The sequence below is a fragment of the Lates calcarifer genome, linkage group LG18 (assembly GCF_001640805.2).
Source record: "Lates calcarifer isolate ASB-BC8 linkage group LG18, TLL_Latcal_v3, whole genome shotgun sequence".
In the NCBI taxonomy this organism is placed as follows: Eukaryota; Metazoa; Chordata; class Actinopteri; family Centropomidae; genus Lates; species Lates calcarifer.
In genome coordinates this window covers 12,806,600-12,825,869 of record NC_066850.1, presented here as the reverse complement: position 1 = coordinate 12,825,869, position 19,270 = coordinate 12,806,600, and the positions used below count along the sequence as shown (strand labels likewise).

The following is a 19,270-nucleotide window of genomic DNA, read 5'->3' as shown; positions in this document are numbered from 1 at the left end:
GTGGGAATGACAGAGGCTCCATTCTCCCTGTTACAAGTCAGTGAACCATCACAGTGATTCTGCAGCTGAGATTTTGAGATTAAATAGTTGTATTATGTTGGTTTAACTAGAGAATGTTCAGCATTTTTGCTTGAAAAATGGCTAAAATTATCACTAATCAAAATAGTTGGTGATTATTTTACTGTCTAAGTCAATTCTCTCAGAGATTCACTGTAATATACAGGACGCCAACAAGGCAGAATGAAAAGCTCCCAATGGAGTCCTCTGTGTTTGGAATAAAAACCTTCATCCACGATCTAAACAGCAAACCTGTCCATGTTTCTTTGAGTCCAGGTCGACATCCGCTTCCATAAAAGCATGAAAGTCTAGAACCAGTTTGTCAGGGTCACTACAACAGGCCACAGTCACGTAATTCCTTACAGACCACGCCGAGAGAGAAGATTAGCTCCACTGAGTCTTGCCGCTGTTTCCCTTTTGAGACTTGGTGGGCTCCTGATAATACCACTGAGAACCTGAAGGAGGACACCAGGAGAGCCTCATCTTCTTTCTTCTTCTCCCTCGACAAACTCTTTCTTGCTGCATCTTTCTTCTGCAGCTTCCTTCAGTTCACAGACAAAAACAACAAATAAACTTCACTTCCACAAGGAGAATTTGATGATGGACACAGTGAAGAAAATAATCACTGCACTGGGTCATTTATTAAGTAAATACTATACAATTAATGGTAATGAATTACAAGATTATCTTACTTTTACAATTAGTTTTTAAAACATCCTGATTCAACTTAAGTGACTGAATTATTTAATATCCATGTAACTAGTTGAGAAATATTCATGTCAAACAGCTGTGGAGCTTTTATCTTAAAGGACCATACGAGTGTTTTTTTCTTGTGTTTGTCGATTCATTTCATCTTACCATACTTCCTCTTTACTACAACAGAACATTTTAGATTTCTGAATGTTTTTTCTAGACCTTCCAGGCAGCCACTGGTGCGAGTATTGTGCAAAAACTAAACTTGCTTACAATCAATGATTTTACTTGATGAAAACCTGAATTTTGTCTGTAAATACTTGGGTAGATTTCAGTTCGATCTGCCCATTTTTATCCTATGTAGAAAAATGGATGCCACTAATATTGAAGTTTGGTATTACTGACCCCATACTGTCTATAGTTTACTTATTATTTTGTATGTTTTCTTGCTACTCATTTATTATTATTTATTTAATCAGTTTTGTTTTTATCATTTATTGTATTTTCTTAATTAGATCAATTTTTTGCATCTAACCTACAGTTTTTTCCACATTAAATTTATTTATATCTACATGTAATTTGTTTACGAAATCACTTTAGTTTGATAATAAATGATATATATGTATAGGGTTTATCCAACTGTATTATTGTGATTTATTGCATTTTGTATGACTTCAAATTCCAATAAATTTATTTTTATCCACTAATCGATTAATTAATTATATGCGGTAACTACTGTATATCTTGCTGGTAAACTTCCCTCCAGGGGTCAAAAATCTTTAGTATTTGCTGATAAAGTGTAGTAGCGTAGAAGTATTACGTAGCATAAAATGGAAATACTCAAGTATAGCACCTCAAAATTGTACTTAAGTACAGCACTTTAGTTACTTTCCACCAATGATTATACTGATATTACATATCGGTATACAACATGTAAAGCAGTGGTATGGTCCTTTAACTGCTGACACAACATCATAGCTCTCATTACTGAAAAGGAAAAGAGAAGCAGGAGGAGGTCGTCAAACACATATACACACACACACACACACACAACAGCGTGCACAGACCTGGCTCTTCATTAAAAATTATAGTCCGTTCCCCCACAGTGGCTTCCTGAGGGACGAGTCTTTGTCAACCTCTGAGGACAACACTTTCATTAATACACAACACACACAAAAGCACACGACATGTAGCAAATTAAATACACATGTAGCACCAATAAAATATGAAATACATGTACGATATTGATACATGCACAAACTAGAGTCACAAAGATGAAACACTAACAAACACTCTGTGAAGTGATCAGTGTTTTCTTTCTCCCATGCCCTCATGGCCCCAGAGATTCAACAGGAAACTGAGGCTGTGTATGTGTGTGTGTGTGTGTGTATGCATGTGTAGGACATTGGGAACTGGATATGAAGTATTATTCTCTTGTGTATGCATGCTGCCTCTTACGCACTGACAGCTGACTTAATCTGATATTGTGAAACGTTTCATGAAGAAGTGGTAACTGAGGGAACAAAACAATAATCCCAAACGTCCACTAAGGTGCTTGTTGTTTCCACTGACATCAGCTCAGATTGTTTATATAAATGTCTGACAACATTATGGATAGGATTTCTACAGCAATAGACATTTTGTGTGAAGTGTAAAATCATTTTTGTTTAACCAGAAACATCACTATATGTCACTACCAGACTCCATTGACCAAATCAGTAATTTCACTGAGCAGAACACAGGAGCTGCTGGAATACCACTGCCTCCATTGTTATTATGTGACTCTCAGTGGTGGAAGAAGTATTCAGATCAGCTACTTAAGTAAAAGTACCACACAATAACGCAAACTAACTAACAGATGAAGCAGTGGTATTCCAGCAGCTCCTGTGTTCTGCTCTGTAAAATTACTGTTTTTGTCAGTGGAGTCTAGTAACAATGTAACAGCTGTTTGTGCCAAATCTTACAAGTGTCACTAACTCTAATAACAGACAGAAACTTGAACTATGTTAAAACTTTTGAAGATACTGTGACAGTAATTTTTTAATTTGTTTAAATGTGTAAATAGAAATGTGTGTGTTACCTCTTAGTGATCCTATCTGTACTTGAGGAATGCTGCTCAGGTCTGTTGGTAAACCCACATACACACCTCCATAGTTCCTGATCACGCACAAAAACACACATATATAAATAATATACATTATATTTAAATAAACATTGGGTGTAATACATAAACAGATAGGACATATTTGCTCTGAAAATGAAATGAATGACTCACTTCCGTTTCTCGTCTTCAGGCAAAGACTCATTTGATCTGTTGAGACACCCACCCAAACAAAACACACAGACATTAAAACCCACACCCTGTGCTGAAGTCACCTGATCTAATTTACAGGTAACATCAGAGAAAGGTCAGACAACATTGACATGTTTTAACATTAAAATGTGTTGGTCTTTTGTGTGTGTCTGTGTAAATGAAATGTACTTACACCTTTGATGAAGACTCAGCACGACCTGAGGTCAGACACAGACAAACAAGATCAGTCGTGAGTTAAATCATTAAATCCTTTTTCCATTAATTTGATTCAGTGTTTCCACAGTTTAAACTAATCTGTGACATTTTCACATGAAGATTTTTTTTTCTATCATCTGCCTTTAACAGCTGTAACACCACAGACTGATTTCACCTATAGCAACAAGAAGAAGAGAAGAGTAAAAAACGCATTAGGAACAAATACTAATCTAAGATCTATTACAGCATGGTAACTAAGAACAAACAAAACCTCTAGGTGGTACAAAAGAAAAGGTCAGGTGGTCACTGACTAATCTGCATCATCTTGTAAATAGTGCATTATATGTGTTCCATAAGAAGATTAGTGTACCAAAATAAAAACCACATAATTGCTGCATCACCTATAATTTCCTTGATAAAGATACTTTTTACATTTTGTAAACAACGGACCTTTAAATTCATTAATAAAACCAGAGGAGGATTTGAGAGACATTTTCCATTCCTGAGTAGGGTCTGCAGGCTTCTATCCAACCTCCAACAAAAAGGGTAATGTCACTGCTTTATCCTTCTCAAAAACCATGAATTTAAAACCATGTTAAACTTACAATAACATGGATATGTAAGGTATGCACCAGCAGATTAGACCCTTGTCTTCTCAGTCTTTGTGATTATTTCCAGATAGAATAATAACCCAGGTGCAATAAACAACAAAATTACAACCTCAACTTATTCTTTCCTTGTTTTCAAAGCTGTGTCAAAGTCCAACAGTGTCCTTAATCCCTGAAAACTCAACGTCCACACTGATCACGAGAGTCTAACAATCACAAACAGGCTGATTACCTCCAAAAAGTCCAAAACAGAAAGGAGAGTATGTATAAAAACATCACATGTACATCAGAAAGCACTCACTTTTTCATCTCCCCAGCTGAAAAAACATCACAGATTGGTCCTTTAATGATATTACAGGACAGATAAAGTTACTAAAATAACTTAAACAAGCCTAAAGAGGCAAAGAGAAGATCTGTTACAAAATGTTATATTATCTGCTCATGTTCTATGTCATACACTCTCACCTCCAGTGCTGCTGCTGGTGTTGTTGTTGGTGGTGGCTGGTGAGGAATTTCCACATCCCATCTCTCATCTGACTCCAAAACCTTGGGAGGCAAAGGAAAGAAAAAGGAGAGAAGAAAGAAATAAAGAAGGAAACAGGACGAAGAGAGACAGAGAGGAAGAGGATAAAAATGTCTCTGTTCACTCTGTGTCTATGTGCTGTACCTCTCAGCATGGAGAGAGGATTAACATGACGCCAAGGAAAGGGAGGAGGAGGGGGAAAGAGGAGGGGAGGAAGGAGGAGAGAGAGAAGGAGAGTATGCTCACCCCCGCTGTTGAGGGAGCAGTGTGTGTGTGTTTTTCAGTGTGAGTCTCATGGTTTGAAATCCCCGCACAGTTTGAAGGAAGTAGATCAAAGTCTGCTTGAATCGATTTAATTTGGTGCATTTCTGCCCCCAAACACAGCTGATCTGGGAGAGGAGAAAACCAAACTTCCCCCAAACATGCACAGATTTATTTTAGCCTGTTGTCTGGACAGTGGTGGTGGAGGTAATCAAAGTTTTTACTCAAGTAGCAGTAGCAGTATCACTAGTTACTGGAGTTACTGCCTTGCAGTTGTACTCCTCTGCCTTCTACGACATACTTACAAATATGTCAGTAAATAGCCCACATTTTTAAGCTTTTCTGTTGCTAACGGTTGCTAACAAGTGACTAAACGCCACACACAAAACCTGATCTACTCATCAGTCCACCTTTTACAGCTTCATTGTGTTTCTACTCACTCTTTCAAACTACCTCTAACTTTCTAAGAAGGAAGGCTTTTGTAGAAGAGGGCAGAAGCGTTTTTGCAGATCATTATAATGCCACAGTAAAGCTGACCTTTGACCTCCATCACTTCATCTTTTGTCTTATTAGACATTTATGTGGAATTTTGTCATGATAAATTCCTATTTGTAGTCTTATGAAATCACAGTGACCTTTGACCTCTGAACCAACAAAATCTTTATCAAAATTATTAAAATTTATTAAAATTAGTAGAAATTCCCACAGGAGAATGTTTGCTTGCCTCCTCATGTTTTCAAATTGTTTTTCATTTAGTCATTAAACAAAGTGAAATTTTGACCTGATGGTGGCAGTGGAGGAAAAGTGAAGGGCTCACCAAAGTTGCTAAAGTTCATCTTCTGGGATCATGAATGTCTGTAGAGAATTTTCTGACAATCCGTCAAGGAGTGGTTGAAATATTTCAGCCTGGACTTGGACTGACAACGTCGCCAACATTTCCTGCGATAAGATCATTCAAATTAAATTTATGGATTTTGTTAAAGCCCTGGTGGAGCCTGATGAAAACAGTCATAACAGCGCCCCTTCAGGACAAATAACATTATTTAAAAATTTAATTAAATCATGAAAATGCCAAAAAATGACCAGATTCTGGTCTGTGATCGGTTGACAGTAACAGTCCCTACAGTAAAGGATGGAGGACCAGCAGCAGCAGAACTGAAAACACTCTGTTCTTCCACTAGTACTTTTTTTTTTATTATTCACCGGTCTCCTTCCTCTCTGCTCCTTTTGTGCCTCAACTTAAAATGACTCAATGCTGCCCACACACACACACACATAACCACGCATGGATACAGACACATGCACTCATGCACTCAACTTCAATTACAGGGTGAAGAAAAGTGACTTTCTGAATATAATTGACTGTTCTCGTCGTTTCCAGCAGGAAGTGGAAAATGACTTCTGGAGACATGCTGAGGTTTTTTCCGTCAAACAGTGTTTCAATGTCCTGAGCCTCCACAGAACTGAGTGTAACATACTGTTACTTTGTTTGTTCACTAGCTTCAATTATACAGAATCACAACAAACTACAAATCTCTGCACAAAGTAAACTTGGCCGTAAACATGCACAGGTCCTGTAATTCCTCTAATTCCTGATTTTTTTTTTTCTCATAAACGAGTGACTCGATTTTAAATCTTAAATTTCCCACTTCTATCTCAGTAATTCAGAGTTTTTTTGTTTTTGTTGTTCTGTTTGGGGCCTACAGTGACCTTACTTTGTCATCTTATACATGTATTAGAGTAGAAATTATTATTCAATTAGTTGACTGAGAAAATTAATCAACAACCTTTGGGATAACTAATAGCTTCAATCTTTTTTGAAGCTAAAATTTTCCATAAAAGTGAGCTTTGGTTGCTCTTCTTTGTCTTTTGTGATTGTAAACTGGGAATCACTGATTTTTGAACTGTTGGTTAAAACAAGACACTTGAGGACGTTAATTATAACAAACATTTTCCACTATTTTCTGACATTTTATAGACACAACGATTAATTAATAATCACCAGATCCATAATAGAAACAATTGTTACTTACCTCCCTATGCTGATATGGATGAGCATTTGCAAAATATTCTTTATGGCCCCTGTCTAAAGCACAGAAATGTGTTAGTATTTTAGCATTTAGAGAGGTTTTCATCAAACTTGAGTAGGAACTAAATTTTTTTTTCAGCAAAATGTAATTAAGTGGTGAAAGGTGATTAACCACTTGAGCAAATGATCAAAATAACTTTTTAGCAAATCTGCTAATCAATTCAGCATTGCAGGTCTAAAGTATAAAGTTAAACTAACTGTTGATTTAACCTTTTAATAATTAAAAAAAAAAAAAAAAACACGGTCTTCAGATGAAAATAAATATTTAATTTGGACAAAAAGCTAATCTGCTTGACATCAGTTGATCCAGTTCACAATGAAAGAAAAGCAGAACAAACCACAAACGACAAAACGGAAACGTCAGCTGTGATGTGCACAGGTGCATTAATCCATATAGGGCAGGAATCAACGTAAAGTGCATGGGAATGAATAGTGAGTGTGTGGAGGGGGAGGTGTTTTACAACTGAGGTCTGTGTGGTTTGGAGGTTAGACTGAAGCTAGAGAGGAATGTTGGCACTTGTAAGATGCTATAGAAGCTCATTATGTGTTTATTAAATAGTGTATATATATACACACACACACACACAAATATGTATATATGTATATGTATATGTATATTTATGAGGTAATGACTCAGTGACCCATTTGCATTGGTAGAACATTAACTCTTACCATTTATCCACAGTGTGGCATCTACTATGGATGGAATGATGGCACTGTGGCTCACCTAAAACTTCACCTCAAATCATGCAAAGCCCTGACTTCCCTTTCTGATGACCACTTCCTCTCCTGATGCCAACTTCCTGTACAGTTGTGACAGTTCATCAGGTCGTGGCACCTTCGACTCCGGTGTGCAGGCGATGTCGAAGTCCGACGATGCCTGAGACGCCTGAGACGTCGACAGCTCCTCCAGCTCTGACGGGAGAATCAGATCATCACTCTCCGTCTTGGTGTTGGTTGACACGTCTCCTTGTTCCCGCCCCCCTTGCTCTGGTTGGAGGATCAAGGTGTCAGGCAAGCACGAGTCCATGTTCTGGGAGGAATGATTCGACAGAGAGGCAGACAGGGACAGGCTGAAGTTGTCGTTATGTTCATGAGTTTCTTCTTCTTGATCGCTGAACAGCTCAGGTGTCTGTGAGCCAGTCATCCTGGAGGGGGAGGTGGTGGTGTTGGAGCAGCAGGATTGTGATTGGCTGTTCTGGCTGTCACTCAACATTTCTCCGTTAAAGAAGTCCTCCCATTTCGGAGCGTTAGAGGTCTCTTTACGTTCTTCCTCCATCTTCTTTTCGTCTGGTTCTTTACTCCTCTCTCCTTCTTTTATCACCTTCTTTGTCGGTTTTGTGTCTCCTTTTCTGTCATGCTCCTCTCCCTCCTCATCGTCATCATCTTCCTCTTCACCATTGGACTCAGTGCAGTCAACATAGTTGTGTGTAGCAGACTGTGTGTCTGTGACTGTCAGAGGTAAAGACTCCTCCACAGACACAGGAGGTGCTGTTCTCTCAGGACTTTTCTCTAAAATCAACAAATTAAGAAAATCAGCACAAACCAGGGTCACTGTCTTTTAGTTTCATTTTTGGTATCTACCCCTCCTGAGAGAAACATCGGGGTCTTTAGAGTTTCTAAGGGGGTGAGTATACTCTGTCATAACACATGTCAGATGGAGTGACAGCTTTAGAAGCCCCCCACTCATCATGATTATCCAAGAAAAGCAAAATTAAGGTAACTGGACTAGATTGTGGGGGGGGGGGGGGGCTTCTTCAGTTCTCAAACCTCTTGTATGAGAGGGGAAACATCTTCACAAATCTACAACCAAGTCCAGTTGCCCACAAATTTTCTTGAATAACTATTTTGGTCATGAATGTAACACTATGAGTGTCCCCCTATAGAGACTTGTCTGAAAATATGCACTATTATCCCTATTTTTAAACAATAACATATCTTGTGCACACGGAGCAGAAATCTTTGCAGGTACTGTTCTGTGCGCTTGTGTCACGTTCATATTTTTTATATGTGCAGGTGTTGAGACTAAATGCCTCTCTTAAAACAGCTGCCTGTTGCTGAAAATGAGAACACTGAGAATGAACCACAGCAGTAGAGTTGTGGGAACTACAAATTCAGGTGATAATTATCTGTGAATTGATGACTACGAGTGATACATTCTACAAATATCGATTATAACAGCTTTAAGTATTTATGTACCTTTTTTTACTTCATGGTTCAGCCCCATCTTCTTCCTGACTGGTGCTACGTCCAACCCATCAAATAGCTCATCATCACTCCCTGAATCTGAACACAGACAATTAAAAACACAAACACAAAACACAAACATTTAAATATCATCATATAATCTTCCAGTTATTTTTGTGATTTGGAAAATGCCCAATATAATTTCCCAGGAAGATGACATCTGCAAATGTCTTGTTTAGTACAAGTTGCCAATTTATTTTCTGTAAAGCAATTAATCAATAAGTTCCAGCTTTAGTTATATACCTAAAATAAATATATTGACAAGAGTTTGTGGTTTGCTCCTTGACAAAACTGATCAGATGAAAAGTCAAATACCTAGTCAGTCATTGCTCACGATTCAATTTTTACCACCTCTTCATCTGAGTTTTAGTCATATGTTTTTGTTTTTAAATGACAAGGATTGAGGTTTAGAACACAAAATACAACAGCTACAATATATGTCATCTTCAGTCTAATTTCAATCAGTCTTGAAAGCCTCATGGATGCAGTTACACAGCTCTTAATCTGCCCAAGATGTGTAAAGTGATGAGGTGTAAGAAAACAAAGCATACCGTCTATTTGTAACATACCATATGGTGACCTGTAAACAAGCATCACAGCTACAGAAAAAGTTACACATGTTGTGGGGAACACCTGTCACGGTTATCTGTGTGTGTGTTTGTGTGTTTTGTGTCACCTTGTGTAGGTCGCTGCACCCTGTTGCGCTTGAGGACTCCCAGAGGTTTGTAAATAAACGCTGCCTGATCAGACTGGTTCCGGCACATCAGCTTCAACCTGATCAAATACAAAATCAAATGTTTTAGGTTTGATTAGCAGGTAATAAAGAAACTGAATTCCTTCCAACAAAACATAATCTTGTGTCTTGTTATGATTGCGCCTGACGTCCACACTACCTCTGAGTTTTCATCACCTGGACGCAGATTGTTTTCATTTTAATAACGTTTAAGTGCGGACGTAGCCTTAGAGAACAAACATTTATATAACAGACAAATTTGTCCAGTAGAATAAATTATTTGATATAAATAAATATTTCACTCACATCTGTGTAACCTCCGTCAGTGTCCGACCAAGAGGAATAACACTGGGGTAGATGTTGACTGGTCGAAGGTACGACAGAAAGTCTTTAAGCTGCAAATTAAAAAGAAAATTATGAGCATCACTTCATATGTGAGAGAACAACACAAAAAACCTAATGAAACTTTTTAAAGTAAAAAAATAATGAAGAAGGAACACATGTACAATATTACATTGACAACAGGGCTATGAGTCAGCCACTGTTCACATTAGTGATTAAGTTCATTCACAGTGAAATAAAAGTAGCTTTGTAAAGAGCTGTTCAGAGGAAAACTCTTAGTGCCATTAAAGAGGACTCCTGGTGCCAAAGTAGTGGATGACCTTTGAGAATATTAAAACTCATGAGTCAACAAAATAATGAACTGTCCTCTCAGAGCAACATAAATACATTAAAAAATACCTCAGAGTAGGAAGAGTGGAAGCTGAAACAGGCTCTGAAGGAACTGGCTCCTGTTCTAAAAATACAGAGTATTAAATGTGATTTAGAATGAATTCCTCCAACATTATTGTTAACCTGTCACGTTATCCAACTGAACATGGCAAGAGTCATGTTCAGTTGGATAACATGACATTTCTACAAACTGACACATTTGAATCTGCTCTCACTTTATTATAACGTTGGTTTTCTTGGTCCTCTCTCCAAACCACATGGTGGATGGTTTGATGCTGATGATACGAAGAGGAGTCCCATCAGGCGCCGTACAACCACACGGCAGCCGGTTACCTTGGAAAAACTCCTCATCCTACACACACACACACACAAAATATCTTTAACAGACAAAGTCAGGCTGGCAGTTTTCCCATGTTTCCAGTCTTTATGCTAAGCTACACTAACAGACTTCTCTGCTATAGCTTCACACTTAACACACAGACATGAGAGTGGCATCAGTCTTTTCATCTACTGTATCTTGCAGCAAGAAAGTGAAGTACTCCTTTAATAAACAAAGACACTGTTGCACTTTCAGGAAGATGAATTTTTTCTTTCAAAATCCATGTACAACTCTAATGTAAAGGTGCTATTTGTAAGTTTTCTTTGCAGCTGAACGTGGTTTCCTGCTGGGAGCAGCTGGTGGTGACGGTCGCTGCCAAGAGCTTCAGCTACTGTTACATTTACAATACAAGAGAGTTCTAGCTGGTTTGCAAGCTAACTTAAGTAGTGTATATATGTGTGTCTGGAGTGAGACCTTTGGGTGTCGACAGGCATGAATCTGCATCCTGCGATCAGTTGTCACGTAGCTCAGGATCTCTGGCATCTTCTTGAACATTGCCAGATGGTTGACGTGGATCTATGGGGATAAATAAAATTAAATAAAACTTCATTTGTGCTTTCATACTATATGGATTTGTACAGAAATGTACCTATTGCCCCATTCAGACTGGATTTATGTCTCTAGGGGAGGTGAGGTGATTTCAACGGCACCTGTCCATCACGTCCAGGGCAGCGTTGTTGTATTCTAAAAAGGCTTTTTTCCTGCAATGTCAACCACAGGTAGGTGCTGGAATTCTCCTCTGAATTCTGTTTTTTAGCCTATATTTGTTTACATTTTAGCAAACTGTCACCATTAAAAGTAACCAAATTAGCTATTAGCATCTCGTGTTTGCATTGTACCCATTAATGTCGATCATTATTACAGTGATACTGAAGAGAATTTAAAAGTGTGATGATTCTCAGGCAAGTTCTGCTGCCTCTTTTTCTATGTTACCCGAGTGTTGAACTCCTCTCCCAGGTTGGTAAACAAGTATTCGTATCCATACGCAGCTTTACAGTTGAGCCACACAACGTGATATGGACTCTGGCTGATCCAGTTTCCAATAAGCACCGAGATGCCGTTCAGGCAGACCTCCTACACACACAAACACAAAAAAATCATGTACGTACATGTTAGAATAGCATGCACAAAAACAGACACCATATTTGGAAATTACAAATGTGAAATTTACCATCCCCTGTCAGGAGTATACCCTTCCCACAGTAAGTACATCTAAAACTTACCCGAGTGGGTATTTGATAGAAGCGTGGGTCATAGAAAGTGGAGTCCAGATACACACTCTGAATATCTTTTACCCTGTGAAACAAGAAACACTGCTGTGAACTTTATTAACTATGAAGACACAACACATATAGATGACCTTGGACGTCTTATAGGTGTAAACAGAACACATCGTTCAGCAGTAAGAATTTCCAACTAGACAATTCACTTTTATTCATCCCAGCTGGTATTGGGCGAGAGGCAGGGTACATCCTGTATGGATCACAAGTCCATCACAGGGCCAACTACCATTCACACTCACATTCACACATTCACCAATCAACCTGCATGTCATGAAACATGAAAACAAACCAGGGCTTGAACCTGGAACCTTCTTGCTGTGAGGCAAAAGTGCTAACCACTGTACCGCCCATTACCACGATTATTGTCATTATTATTATAATTATCATTATTATTTTTGCAGTTATTATCATCATATTCCATTTCCCCTTATAAAACATCCCGTAACAAACAAACAAAACAAAACAACAACATAACATAATCTTCTCCACTTATTTTATGTAAACTGTTTTCAGGTTTTCTGTCACCATACCACTTCTTATTTGTCATGTTATCTCACTAACAAAATAAAATAAAAGAAAAGAAAAACAAGCCCTCCAAGTTTCCAAGTTTCTAGTTGTGTGTTTTTATGTTTAGATATGGTTTGCTCACAATGACATGTGTTTTTAGCATGGGGTGGATAATACATATATAGTATATAGTATATGGTACATATATAGTGAGTCATGAGGTTTAAAGTTCAACATAGACTTATTTAGGAGGATTTAAATACATTTATGTTCGTATGACAAGTTATTTTGTGTTGTCTTAAGATTATAGTATATTAAGATAATTCTTGAGTTTCTGGGGGAAAATCTAATTTTGTAATTTCTAAACCACTGTCTGTCAGACAGAGTTGTTGAGACAGGAAACTGTGAGGAAGTTCATCAGCAACCAACCTGTTGCCGGAGTGTAGATGTTCTATTCTGGACGCATCTCCAACAGCCAGCCTGAAGTCTCCTGTGTACAACACGTTCCCCTGAGAACCTTCAAACAGGAACCTAGACACACAAACACACAAACTATTTCATGCTTTGACCTTTTCATTAGACTTCTTATCACTTTACATTCATTATGTATGTGTAATACATACCTTCAAATTCAGTTTAAAATCAAATATTTAGACTGTAATGATCTGTATGAACTGAAATTTGAAGACTTTAAGGGCAACAGACTGTTTGAGGACATTCATCTTAAGGCCCAGCAGAGGGCACTCTTACAATTCACTCTCAACCTATTGCATGTCCCGTTGACCTCTCATTGAACTCCGCTAATAAATAACTAACATTACAGCCTCCACCAATCAGTCCAGTTACTGATCCTTCAAACTGACCTTTGTCCTTCTACTATCTTTGTCTTTTATTCACTTTATTATCATACATACTGTCCACAGCTGTCATTTACATATTTAATCAATATTTATGGAGTCCTGAATAATCTGACTCAGGATCAGCAGGTACTTAATGTTACAGGACTGGGATATGTGCCAAAAAACTTGACTGCAACATTCCTACACACTTCCAATGATGGTACACTGTCTTCAGGAAAAATGAAATGTAAACAAGCCTCATTGATTTCATTATACATGAATTTGCTGCAGGTGATTAATTGATTAATCATTTTTGTTTATAAAATGCCAGAAATGTTTTTAAAAATGCCTGCTAGGATTTCAGAGGAAAATCAGAAGGTATTCAGTTTACGATCATGTATAACAAAGAGAAGCATCAAAACTTCACATTTAAGAAGTTAGAAATGATAGATGTTTGACATTTGTGCTTAAAAAAATTGGTAAAATCAGAATAGCTGCAGATGAATTCTTTCTTGATCGAGTTAATTACTACAACTCTTAACTGAACAGTTACAAATGTCATGATCAATGCATGCTGCCTTGTGGCAAAATATAATCGAGGAGTGTTTAAAAATGCTTTAACTCACATAACAGAGCCGGGACAGTGACCTGCGGGAAGCAACGTCACCACAACGTCTTCTTTCTGTCACACAAACAACAGACAAGATGATTAAAAAACAAAAACTTACTGCACATACTGTGGTGATGATGAAATAATCGTTTTCTACCTCTCCTGATGCTTCGTCCACAAGCGAAATCTGAGTTGGGCTCTCCAGCTCCAACGGCACCTGAACAGATAATTTTAGAAGCAACATAAGTCCCAGTTTCACTACCCACAGTATCTAAAACCATAAGATATGATTTGTTTTATTTAAAGGCAAAAAACGACTCTAAGCCACACAGGATGTGAACTGTGTGGCTTGGGATAAAAGAGGGGACTTACAATGTATTCCTCCCAGAAAGCGTACTTTGGATTGCTCAGCAGAAGCTCTTTGGTCACGAAAGAGCAGTACAGCCTGACTGTACGACTGCAAACAAGAGAGAATACAGGACCAACATGTTCAGTTTTCTATTACACTGTAGTTTGTTGACAAAAAATGCTTGTATGTTAAATCATTGCTAATGCTGAACATGACGACTGCTTGCATGTCATCTGTGCTTATCTCATAGACTTGAGACAGACCTAGTACAAAGTAAATAACAGTGTTTTTTGTGCTAGCAAGATAGATTTATCTGTTCATTATAATGTTTCTCAAATGTATACAAACTTTTTAATAAGCATTATGAAGCATAATTTCTCTACTTCTGACAGATAGATAAAATTAAAAAAAAATCTAAATTACAAACACAAAAGTCAATATTTTGCTTTGCTAAATTCAAATTATGAAATAAAAAGTCAATATATGAACAAAATGTTTTTTGACTAACTCATAATTTTTACTTTTTTATCATAGTTTTGTCTTGGTGTGTCAAATGTTTACTTATTATCTCATAATTTTGACTCATTAAAACAAAAGGTAAACTTTAAAGCTCATAATTTTTACATCTTTATCATAATGATTCCATATATATCAACATTTTGACTTTTAAAACAATCGTTTTGACACAATATATGTAGAAATTTTGACTTTTACGTGATAATTTTAATTTAGTCAAAATGTTCGTTTGACCTTTTATATCAAGTTTTGACTACATACCATGAGCTTTTTTCTTTCTTTTTTTTTTTTTTAATCATGACTAACTTTTCCTTTTTAGTTTTTCTTTACCAGCGGAAACTGGCTTCCATATCTATCATTATCATCTGTGATCTGAAAATGCGATGTAAATGTGTTAACATTAAAGTCAACTACAGTTCCCTTTTAATTTTAAAGGGAATCATTTAAAACAAAAACAAAATCGTCCTACCTGAACTGAAGCTTTCTCTTTAACAGAGGTCCTTTCAGTCCTTTCATGTGATCTGTGGAGAGTGATAACAACGATATTTAAACTTGCTCTGTGACTGTCAAACACTGACAAAACAAAAATGCAAACATTATTGATTTTAACTGGCAGCCATTGCTCCTGCTGATGATGATGCTGCTAGCTAGCAGCCAGGCTCACCTTTGTGGCAGTGGGAGAGGAAATATGCCCGGGCATGTAGGTTCTCCCTGTCGAACCGGTCCAGAGAAAGGGTGGGATACTCCTTCATTCGGCCTGCAAATGAACTCATCTTTATGCCGAACCTTGTGGCGATATCTTCTAAAATTAATCATGAGCTGTTTATAACGAGGAAAGAACCGTTGGCTAACATCACCGCCGGTGTTTGTTTGGTTTGTCCCGCCCACCGAATTGAGCTTCTTCTTCTTCGTTTCTTTTTCCTGCAGTTCAAGCGCATTCAGCGGGCGCTGCTGCCATCTTTGTCAGTACGTACGCTCGTATTCTTAGCTTTTACTTAACTGCCAGTCTTAGATATAGGATAATATATTTCACTGTTAACATTAATAAAAACAAAATAAAAATTCCTCAAACACCAGCACGATAATATCTTAACTCCTGCCTCGTGATATCCCAGTTTACAGACGTATCATTTTGGTAGCTCATTCTCCAACGCAGAAGAAGAAAGTTCATGGTAACCAGGCAACCAAGGAAGCTATAGTTGACAACTGCTAACAGTAATCGCTAGCCAACTGCCGTCTAGAGAGTCCTTTGAGGCAATAAAATAATGTAAGTAAACTCTCGCCGCTGTTTTCAGATATTAACGGGGAAACGAGTGCAATGTAATTAAATGTGACTCTTAGTTCTAATATGTTAACACAACTGACAAAACAGAGGTTACTTTTCGTCTTTGAAGCACGACACACACGAAACCGGATTCAGTTTTGTCGCATTTTAAGTATGCCTGTATATAGCTAAGTATAGAAAAACATCTTACGTTTATGTTTGCCAGTTTACAATTTTAAGTGTTCATATTTCATCTCGGCATAAATTTACCACATCAAACACCTTATTCTTACTGTAAAATGCCTCTCTTTATGAATACAAACCATGTCATCTGTCAAGCACACCACGAAACTCAATTCAGTAATGTCGCATTTAAAGTATCACTGCATACAGATAAATATAGAGACGTTTAAGACATTTCAGCTTGGAGTACATTTAACACATCCAACACCGCTTAGTATTGTAAAATATCACCTTTTGTAACTGCAAATTAGTTACATTAAACGTAATTTAAGTGCTCCCCAGTGAATCATTTATATGCCGAATTTGCCAGAACACCTTCATGATATATTTAAGCTCTTATACATTATTCCAGACAGTAAACGACTTTAGTTTAGCTTTAAGAAAATCCAAAATAGAGCAACGTATATCCCCTGCAGGTTAAAATAAATTAACTGGTGAGTCTGTTACTGTAAAGCTGGAAAACCTAATTAAACACTCATGTCTTGCATTGTCAGTTTCCAGAGACCAGGCTATTGACATTTGGGACACAGCACTTCTGTGACATCTTGGCTGTCATCAACACCATGTCCTGTGCTATTGATAACAACTCCAAGCCAAAGTCCATGAGCAGAGCCAAAGGATGGACTACAGAGGTGGAAAACCTGTTCAGATTCCAACAGGCAGGCTACAGAGATGAACTGGAATACATACAAGTCAAACAAGGGGCTTTGGTAAATATTATTCATTGAATGTTTTTAGTTGTGTCATGCATGTTAAAATGACAGGCTGGTATTGGTGCGTGTTCATACACAACACTGGCAGAAATGTATTTCTCTGTCTCAGATTGACAAATGGCCAGAGACCGGCTTTGTGAAGAAGCTCCAGCGTCGAGACAACACATTTTATTACTACAGCAGGAAAAGAGAATGTCTGGACCGCGACGTCCAAAAAGTGAAAGTCTACGCATATTAAGGTGTTCTGAACTCTCCCATCCTTTGAGGATGCCAGTTATTATTATGATACAGCCAATACATGTCAACAAACTTGGGCACAGATTATAACCCTTTTTGTTTTCAATAAATGAATTTTTAAACTGCATATAAGACTTGCTTGTAGAGGCTTCACATTGTGCTTCCTCTGGATGCTTTCTGCAGAGTGAACATAATTATTTCCGTTATAAAAGTCACTATCTGGACACTGTACATGTTTGTCCAAACCTGACTTACACTCACGTTCAGTTCAGCTTTTATTGTCATTTTCATGACATAGATGCAGGGAAACGTTAGGAAATACCATTCCTCATGGAGCACAGTGCAACCTTGAACAATAAAAAAAACAAAAAACAGCGAATGAAAGAATTAACGCATAAAAATACCACAAAGTCTTGAGGACAAGTGAGAGTCTGTGTAACCAAACTCAGCAATGTTGCCCCTGAAATTTGTCCTAATCAACTCTAAAATCTACACGCAAGGCTGCCCAGGATGTCCAGACCCTCAAGGGCCCCTAAAGCCCCAAACTGCAAAATGTGCACTTGTTTAGTAATATGCACTAAAGTATGATACAATATTTTCACCTGTCCTTTTGCGTGCATCTTCTCCATTTTCGTGGATGCACAGAAAGTTCAGATATGTTGAACTTTGACCTGAGCTGTGCTGACTTTTTGGGGTGAGAGCCAGTCGCTGTTGACTACTGCTTGAACTTAAAGATGGACAAAAGACAAAAAAACAAAAAAAAAACCAAATCAGTTGTATTTCTGAATTTCCAGAACTATATATAACGCACTGACGTGATATCAAAACCAAAATTTAATCAGAAAATAAGCATTTTTACCAAAAAGGCAAACTATTCCTTTAATAAACTTGCTTTCAATAACAACTAAAATGACTGTGCTGTATGTCCTGCACACTGTCAAAGCTGAACACATGTGATATGTAAGCAAATTATCTTACACGTATCCCTCAGTAAAATAATTGTGAATAAAAATGGTAATGCAGAGGGCCCTATTTGCCAACCCTGGTGAAGAACCAACTCAGTTTTACTGCCACTTTAGCATTTCTTCTTTGCTACAGGGTTTAATGAGGGCAGACTTCATGCCCATTCACTCTAACGTTCATGACGTGTTGAAAAAATGTGACTGAACATTTCTCTCACTGGGATTAACCAGAGCCTGTCACACTCCCCTCATGTGATGGTAATATGAAGGGTGAGATTACGCGTGGATGCCATGGCTCTCAGATCTGAGGTTTTCCAGATAGAGAACATATCACTTTATTTAACTGCATCTGGAGTGAGACATTTATGCTTATTACTTGTAATCAGAAAAATCATTTGAAGCCGAGGTGCCACAGAGAAAAATTCATAGGCTGGTGTGACTGCACTCTGCTGTAGTCAGGCAGGTGAGTAACACAAGATTATATTAGAGGCTATTTACTTTACATTAAGTTATTATTTATAACTTGTCTTACTCTGTGTTAAAGTATGTCAGGCATTTGTTTTTATACATAGAACGTAGTTGATAGCCACTAAAATGTTGAATATACTGCGGTTTGCACCTCGCACCAAACTCTATTAAAAATGTTGAATTGGGTTTTTTAAAAAGTGGATTAGGGCACAACAGTTAAATGGCTTGATTTTTGAATGGAGTTTGGCGAGCTGCGTGTGCGTCAGTGCGCGTGACTAGCCGAGCGCCGCCGTGAAGCTACCAGGCTTAAAGTTGTGATTTATTGAAACAGCCCAGCCTGGTTACCTATCTATATATTTACCCGATCACAGAATGTAGTTTCGTATTTTATAAATGCTATGAGTCATTTTTTAAAAAGTACGTGCAGAGTACATCTGTGAGACTGAAT

The 19,270-nt window shown here is 37.7% G+C and overlaps 3 protein-coding genes and 1 long non-coding RNA gene across 4 annotated transcripts; 1 reads left to right on the top strand and 3 right to left on the bottom strand.

Moving 5' to 3' along the window:
- Nucleotides 1-544: 544 nt before the first annotated feature.
- Nucleotides 545-5,495, bottom strand: LOC108895896 (overexpressed in colon carcinoma 1 protein homolog). The gene is made up of 7 exons (XM_018694871.2): nucleotides 5,469-5,495; nucleotides 4,333-4,413; nucleotides 3,237-3,261; nucleotides 3,026-3,061; nucleotides 2,831-2,907; nucleotides 1,818-1,888; nucleotides 545-599 (listed from the first exon to the last, which is right to left on the bottom strand). Exons 2-6 carry the CDS (start codon nucleotides 4,391-4,393, stop codon nucleotides 1,836-1,838), a joined length of 252 nt encoding a protein of 83 aa, XP_018550387.1. The 5' UTR covers nucleotides 4,394-4,413; nucleotides 5,469-5,495; the 3' UTR covers nucleotides 545-599; nucleotides 1,818-1,835.
- Nucleotides 5,496-6,986: 1,491 nt separating this feature from the next.
- Nucleotides 6,987-15,738, bottom strand: dclre1c (DNA cross-link repair 1C, PSO2 homolog (S. cerevisiae)). Its single transcript, XM_018694868.2, has 15 exons — nucleotides 15,600-15,738; nucleotides 15,405-15,456; nucleotides 14,443-14,527; nucleotides 14,228-14,287; nucleotides 14,087-14,142; nucleotides 13,051-13,152; nucleotides 12,055-12,127; nucleotides 11,765-11,905; nucleotides 11,246-11,347; nucleotides 10,668-10,804; nucleotides 10,462-10,516; nucleotides 10,027-10,115; nucleotides 9,664-9,761; nucleotides 8,940-9,026; nucleotides 6,987-8,252 (listed from the first exon to the last, which is right to left on the bottom strand). The coding sequence occupies exons 1-15, from the start codon at nucleotides 15,706-15,708 to the stop codon at nucleotides 7,486-7,488; spliced, it is 2,013 nt and encodes a 670-aa protein (XP_018550384.1). The 5' UTR covers nucleotides 15,709-15,738; the 3' UTR covers nucleotides 6,987-7,485.
- A 324-nt stretch (nucleotides 15,739-16,062) lies between these two features.
- Nucleotides 16,063-17,524, top strand: meig1 (meiosis/spermiogenesis associated 1). The gene is made up of 3 exons (XM_018694873.2): nucleotides 16,063-16,202; nucleotides 16,937-17,152; nucleotides 17,265-17,524. Exons 2-3 carry the CDS (start codon nucleotides 17,006-17,008, stop codon nucleotides 17,391-17,393), a joined length of 276 nt encoding a protein of 91 aa, XP_018550389.1. The 5' UTR covers nucleotides 16,063-16,202; nucleotides 16,937-17,005; the 3' UTR covers nucleotides 17,394-17,524.
- On the bottom strand, nucleotides 17,430-19,265 carry LOC127143548 (uncharacterized). Its single transcript, XR_007815074.1, has 3 exons — nucleotides 17,995-19,265; nucleotides 17,654-17,739; nucleotides 17,430-17,569 (listed from the first exon to the last, which is right to left on the bottom strand). It is a non-coding gene; the product is annotated as an uncharacterized LOC127143548 (long non-coding RNA).
- Nucleotides 19,266-19,270: the final 5 nt, after the last annotated feature.

Excerpts from the sequence above, each read along its gene's own strand:
- meig1 (XM_018694873.2), top strand. The coding sequence starts at position 17,006 with ATGTCCTGTGCTATTGATAACAACTCCAAGCCAAAGTCCATGAGCAGA. Across the intron at positions 17,153-17,264 it reads AAGTCAAACAAGGGGCTTTG|ATTGACAAATGGCCAGAGAC; the intron begins GTAAATATTATT and ends TCTCTGTCTCAG.
- LOC108895896 (XM_018694871.2), bottom strand. The coding sequence starts at position 4,393 with ATGGGATGTGGAAATTCCTCACCAGCCACCACCAACAACAACACCAGC. Across the intron at positions 3,062-3,236 it reads GCTGAGTCTTCATCAAAGGT|ATCAAATGAGTCTTTGCCTG; the intron begins GTAAGTACATTT and ends GTGTCTCAACAG. Across the intron at positions 1,889-2,830 it reads ACAGATAGGATCACTAAGAG|AGGTTGACAAAGACTCGTCC; the intron begins GTAACACACACA and ends TGTTGTCCTCAG.
- dclre1c (XM_018694868.2), bottom strand. The coding sequence starts at position 15,708 with ATGAGTTCATTTGCAGGCCGAATGAAGGAGTATCCCACCCTTTCTCTG. Across the intron at positions 12,128-13,050 it reads CATCTACACTCCGGCAACAG|GGTAAAAGATATTCAGAGTG; the intron begins GTTGGTTGCTGA and ends CTTGTTTCACAG. Across the intron at positions 9,762-10,026 it reads CTGACGGAGGTTACACAGAT|GTTGAAGCTGATGTGCCGGA; the intron begins GTGAGTGAAATA and ends GTATTTGATCAG.